General features: G+C 46.4%; 1 protein-coding gene across 1 annotated transcript in view; it reads left to right on the top strand.

Annotated features, from left to right (window-relative positions):
- Nucleotides 1-5,072: 5,072 nt before the first annotated feature.
- Nucleotides 5,073-6,658, top strand: part of LOC109523057 (uncharacterized) — a 20,649-nt gene continuing 19,063 nt past the window's right edge. The window contains exons 1-5 of the mRNA XM_019881894.1: nt 5,073-5,609; nt 5,718-5,807; nt 5,952-6,095; nt 6,186-6,221; nt 6,276-6,424. Coding sequence (XP_019737453.1) covers nt 5,112-5,609; nt 5,718-5,807; nt 5,952-6,095; nt 6,186-6,221; nt 6,276-6,424 — 917 coding nt within the window. The 5' untranslated portion in view covers nt 5,073-5,111. The remainder of the gene's footprint in view (nt 5,610-5,717; nt 5,808-5,951; nt 6,096-6,185; nt 6,222-6,275; nt 6,425-6,658) is intronic.

Genomic DNA, 6,658 nt, shown 5'->3' with positions numbered 1-6,658 from the left:
TTCCTTTCGTATTAAACATACTGCCCCACGTGACATTATTTTGTGTGCATGCATGTCACATTACAAGCACATTCTGTTCGCATTACACGGTGCATTTTGTTTTCTTTTGCTTTAATCTTTGACGAGAAAACAACACTAGAGAAACAAGAGCAATGGGCTGCCGTCATTTGTAAAATCGCCTTGTGTCTGTTATAAGGAAGGATTTATTACAGCTTCAACGAAGTAATATAGTTCCACTCACAGGAGTGTTTTTATGATTAAAAAGAAAAAAAAAAGATTTTGCATCCCATTGTCCGTACAACTACTGTTTGCTGTAAACACCACTGGTAAATTCAGTTTTTAAGATAAGAACTTATTGGTGGGGATGAATTTTCTGCGGTACTCAAATGAGTTTAATAACAGAACACAGATAATTGAATTTACAACTATTTACTGGTCAGAATGGGTCTTTGATGTGGTAGCCGGGCAGTTAACTGTTCTTTGGCGTATTACAAGACACTTTATACTTTTTCCAGCCCAGTGAAATAACTCTCAGCTGCACCTTCGCATGACCAGACAAAGCCAGCTATCTGTTATCAGAATCAGCATCCGAATCAGAATCATCTTTATTGGCCAAGTATGTAGAACACACAAGGAATTTGTCTCCGGTAGTACAGGCTACACTTGTATCATCATAAACAAGGACATGACAAATAAGTATGGAAGGACATTCCGTAATGTAAGGGTACCGTTGTGCGGTGGTACCACCCAATGACAGCTGTGAGACAGTGTGCAAAGTATCAAGCAGAGCTAAAGTGATCAGTGGTAGAATACAATGCTATAACAGTTGTGCAGTTGGTGCAGAAAATCATTGCACCATTTTAAAGTGACCAGTAGCAGTATTTGTGGTACAACAAATGTGCAGATGTCCTTGAGTGTCTGGTGCGGTGGAATATAGATCAGTGACAGTGGTTCAAGTAAGTACAGAGCTGGAGCTACAATGATTATAGCGGTAATGCTGTTCCACAGGGTTGTGCAAAATTGCAAAGAGCCACTATACTGGTAGATTTGGGTTACTGTTTAGGGCAGGGGTGTCAAACTCATATCACATTGTGGGCCACATACGGCCTTGGTAGATGTCAAGTGGGCCGGACCATCAAAATTATACCATACTCTGCTATAAATAACCAAAGTAATATGTCTTTCCTTTGTTTTGGCCTAAAGAAGCACAAGAACATTAGGACAATGTTGAAATTTAATGAACATAACTTTTACAAAACATTTCATGAAGCACCTTTGATTTCCTTAGACAAATGTGCAATTTACTTTTATCATTCATATATATGCATTGCAACTGATCCCACTGATTGTACCAAGGCACAAAACTTTAACAAGTAATTGGTATTGAAAAATATAGTAATGCATTTTAAGATTAAACGAGATTTATAAAGAAAGGAATTTTTAAACCATTTACATGTGCATATAAAATCTAAATGTAATCCCTGCCTACACCTTAGAAACTAAGGAGAGTGCTATTAAATGTGTAAAGAATAAAGTAATCACATGTCCTTGATAGCGTCTGCTGTGTTGGGTCTGTCTCAGTGACAGACTGAGGCTGCGGTTGTCTCCTTCTCTGATCAAAACAGTGTGTCCCCTCGCGGATATTTGATGAATTGCACCTTATTAAAAATATTCATTCCGTGTCTTTTATGCATTTTTTTCACTTTTAAATGATCCTGTGGTCCTGATCGAACGTCCTTGGGGGCCGGTCGTATGTTTGACACCCTGGTTTAGGGAGTTAATGGCTAGAGGGAAGAAGCTGTTTGAGTGTCTGCTGGATTTGGTGCGCATGGATTGGTAGCGCTTGCCTGAGGGGAGTAGCTGGAAAAGGTGGTGGGGGTAAAGGTGGGCTTCTCCAAAGAGGGAGCGGTTTATCTGATTGACAGGTGAATCCTCAAGTCATGATATGTGCCATTCCCAGTTTACACTCACGTAGTGGTATTAATTCATTACAGTAATTTAATATTTGATCCGTCAACAGATATATTTTGTAAAATTTATAGGGTGGCACGGTGCACAACTGGTTAGCACGTCCGCCTCACAATTCAGAGGTCATGGGTGCAACCTCCTGTGTGGAGTTTGCATGTTATCCCACTACCGGCGTGGGTTTTCTCCGAGCACTCCGGTTTCCTTCCACATTCCAAAAAACATGTGTCATAGGTTAATTAAACAATCTAAATTGTCTCAAGATGTGATTGTGAGCGTGAATAGTTGTTATAGTCCCTGTGTGCGATTGGCTGGCAACCAGTTCAGGGTGTACTCTGCCTACTGCTCGCCAACGGCTGGGATAGGCTCCAGCACGGACGCTACCCTCGTGAGGATAAGCGACTCAAATGATGGATGGATGGATATTATAATATATGAATATTAATATGTGTATATATTTTATTTACCGCAGCTTCCATTTTCATCGGTTAAGGTGGTTCTTTGATTGGCTACAGTCCGCTCACGTAACAGTTCATGGGATCATGACTCAAATGTCGTCAGCTTTCCCTACACACAGGAAGATTTTTGCTTGGAAATATTGAACGCGTTAATAATAGGATGGCTGGCCCTGACCTTATTTCAGACACGATTATTGGAACAGATCCTCCCTTAAAACACCTAAGGCAGAAAGATCATCTCATAGGACAATCTAAGACAGAAGCTACTCTGGCATTGACATCCTTGGTCAGAAAGGGGCAAAATTAGGACAAAAAGAGTCCCATTATCTTTCTGTGCTTTCCCAGCCTTACACTTTCACTGACAATTCTCTGCCATACCTTATGGAAGGATTCTTCGGTTCTCAAGAAATAGCTCTCCTTTTCAAAAGCTTAACAAGCCTTGGTATAGGTAGAGCTACAGTAGTGTCGCTGTGGTGTGGATGCAGAGGCAGGAAGGAAGCAATCAGTCGAGTATTTTTTATTGTGTTAGGTCACGAAAGAAACAATAGTGCAACAACGCAACCAAAAATGCAAACGTGTGAAACAGAGCCCATATCTCACCATACTGCAATGATCCACTTTTCAAGTGGTCTATTTGCAAACACACACAATCCTTTAAGAAGCTCTGCGTGGATTTCCGCTTGCTCACGTGTTGGAAACAGTCAAACTTTTCACTCATGAGTTCTTTAGTAAGATTTTCATCTTATAGACAATTGCAAGACACTCTTTGTAGTGGGTCACAGCATTAGTTGAAGCGCAATTCGTGTGTTTCACTCTTTTGTTTGTTCTAACTTTCATGACAACAGATAATTACATTTATCTTTAGCCAATATAACTGAATAAATGATGAGGTGCATATATGAAACATACATTATATCACAAGCATAAATAAATGGCTTTGTTCATTAAATTCAAAAGTCCTTAATTTAAAAGATTTAAACACTTCACAATATCAGCGCGAGCACTGTGGTGGCGAGAATGGTGGTGAGTGAGAAGATCTGGACGTGAGCTCTGTTTGACTGCGTAGCTGTGGCCAACGCTGTGTTTGCCGTTCGCACTGCAACATTTGCGGACGAGGCCGTGGCGGACGCCAGAGCTCGCATCGCGTCCGTCTCGGAGTTAAGGGGTTGGCCCGCCGTGCTTGTCGTCAAAGCCAACTCTGCCACCTGTCTGGTAAAGTCCGTGCACACCTGCCCTGTGGACGCCACAGTCAAGATCGCCAGTTGGTCCACTAATTCCCCTGAGCATTCCTGCATGGTCCCTGTCAGCATGTTTTGCACCCTCGTCGTCAATGCTCTCCAGTCGTCATCAACTTCTATGGCCATTTGGCGAGCATCCATTATTGTTTGCGTCGTTGCTTCTGCTGAGGTGACGTTTTGTGCAGCTCCTATTGCCCTGGACGCTATTGCAGCTGCCTCCATAGCCAGGGCGGCCAACTGCATGTCCAGAGCCGAGCCATTTTGTGATGCTGCGATGGCTACGTCAGCTGCATTTTTGGCTTCGAGTGACGCCTCAAGTCCGGCATTCACTGTGGAGTTCAGGGTAAATTCACTATTACTCAGTGAGGTGGCGGCGCTCGCCGCTTCCTCTGCGGCAGTTAATGCGGCTCTGGCTGCTGATTCTGCCCCTGGCCCGGCTGCTGCTGCTGCTGCCGAGCTCGTTGCAGTTATAGCTGCAGCTGTTGCTGTCAAGCCGACCACGAATGAGTCTTGTGCTAAGCTAAGTGCCGTTCTTTGCGGAAGGTCTCGGATCATTTCTTTCGCTGTTTGTGTGGTTGTACTTGCAGATCTCGCTAAGATTCTTGTGGCCTCAAAATTGTCTGTAGTTCCTGCTACAATTCCTGTTGCTTCTGCCAGCAAGGCAACCTCTTCTGCAGACTGAATTGCTTCAAAGATTTCAGGTGTCAGCATGGATGACATCTGACGTGCAAACAATTCTGCCGCATTCCTGGATGTCACCACAAATTGTGCCGCGGTGTTGGAAAATTCATCTGTTCCTGCCGTCACTGCTCGTCTGGCCACCGCCGCCGCTTTAAGCGACACTTGTGCCGCTTCTAAATCAATCCCTCCTGACGATGATGCTGCTTCTGCCGCTTCAGCCACCGCTTCTGCCACGTCTGCCGCTCTTGCTGCGGCATCTCGAGCCTCCTGCGGCTCTGCCTCTCCAGTTGCAACAGATATTGCCGCACGATTTGCTCCCTCTGCGATGTCAAAGGCGATGTTGATAAGATCGTCGAGATCCGCTCCACTACCTGCCCGGGTAACTGTCGCCGCTGAGGCTGCCAGGGACACTGCTGCAGCTGCCAGGGAGGCTTCTCTTGAAGCTTGGATAGCTGCTGTTGGTGCTCCCGCAACTTCTGCCGCTGCGCCTGCGCTTTGTGCTGCAATTTGTACTTGGAGGACAGATAATTCACCAGCTAATTCAGCTTCTGTATCTCCATCAGTTGGTGCCGCAGCTCGTTCTGCTGTGTCGAGTGCTGCTCGAGCCTGAGATGCTGTTTGTTCTGCCAAAAAAGCTGAGCTTTCGACTGCCTCAATAGCTCGTTTTATGCTGGCCTCTACATCTACCGGTAAGTCGACTGAATTGAGTAATGCTTGGAGTTCTCGTGCTGCCATCTCAGCCTCTTGGTTTGCAATTCTTGCATCTTCTATGATAGATGCTGCATTTTCTGCAACAGCACAACAAGCTGTAATATTCACGGCTAAAGCAGTTGTAATTGCAGCTGATCTCGCGATGGTAGCTGCATTTTGCGCAGCTCCAGAGAATTGTAGTGCAATCAGGGCCAACTCCCCGCTTGCTCCCTCCGCAGCTTCTTGTGCTCTTTTTGCAGAAATTTCAGATGCCTCAGCTGCACTGTTTGCTGCGGCTGCTGCTGCAGCTGCACTTATTTTCCCTTGTGAAAATGAAGATGCAGCAGTGGCTGCCTCGTTTGCAAGAAATGAAGCATCTTTTGCAGCTTCTTCTGTTTGTGTTGATCCGCCTGATAACGCAGCTGTTGCTGCTGCAGCTGAACTCGCCAATGATGCTGCTGCTGACGCAGCAGTTGTGGATGCTGCCACAGCGGTCTCTGCTGATCTTCGGATTGCAACTTCTGCTATTGGTTCAGTGACTGTGCTATCACTTGAAAGGGTGCTGTCAATGCTCAGGGTGGTATCGCTTGAGAGCGTCCTGTCACTAATCTGTGTACTGTCACTGTTCAGTGTGCGATCACTCAAGAGGGTGCTGACACTGCTCACTGTGCTATCACTGGAAAAGGTGCTGTCACTGGAAATGGTGCTATCGCTTGAAAGGGTGCTATCACTGCTCAGCGTACTATCACTGGAAAGGGTGCTATCGCTTGAAAGGGTGCTGTCACTGCTAAGTGTACTATCACTGGAAAGCGTGCTGTCGCTCGAAAGTGTGCTGTCACTGCTCAGTGTAATATCGCTGGAAAGGATGCTATCACTTGAAAGGGTGCTGCCACTGCTCAGTGTGCTATCGCTCGAGAAGATGCTGTCACTGCTCAGTGTGCTGTCGCTGGAAAGGGTGCTATCGCTTGAGAGGGTGCTGTCACTGCTCAGTGTGCTATCGCTCGAGAGGGTGCTGTCACTGCTCAGTGTGATGTCGCTGGAAAGGGTGCTATCGCTTGAGAGGGTGCTGCTACTGCTCAGTGTAATATCGCTGGAAAGGGTGCTATCACTTGAAAGGGTGCTGCCACTGCTCAGTGTGCTATCGCTCGAGAAGGTGCTGTCACTGCTCATTGTGCTGTCGCTGGAAAGGGTGCTATCACTTGAGAGTGTGCTGCCAATGCTCAGCGTACTTTCGCTGGAAAGGGTGCTATCACTTGAAAGGGTGCTGTCACTGCTCAGTGTGCTGTCGCTGGAAATGGTACTATCGCTTGACAGGGTGCTGTCACTGCTCAGTGTGCTATCGCTCGAGAGAGTGCTGCCACTACTCAGTGTGCTGTCACTGGAAAGCGTGCTGTCGCTCGAAAGTGTGCTGTCACTGCTCAGTGTGCTACCGCTTGAGAGGGTGCTGCCACTGCTGAGTGTACTATCACTGCTCAGTGTGCCATCGCTCGAGAGAGTGCTGTCACTGCTCAGTGTGCCGTCGCTGGAAATGGTGCTATCACTTGACAGGGTGCTGTCACTGTTCAGTGTACTATCACTGGAAAGCGTGCCACCGCTCGAAAGTGTGCTGTCACTGCTCAGTGTGCT

This window comes from Hippocampus comes, unplaced genomic scaffold (assembly GCF_001891065.2).
Source record: "Hippocampus comes isolate QL1 unplaced genomic scaffold, H_comes_QL1_v1.1 scaffold36, whole genome shotgun sequence".
Lineage (NCBI taxonomy): Eukaryota > Metazoa > Chordata > Actinopteri > Syngnathiformes > Syngnathidae > Hippocampus > Hippocampus comes.
Note: the sequence above shows the minus strand (reverse complement) of the source record. Positions and strands in the feature narration are given on the sequence as shown.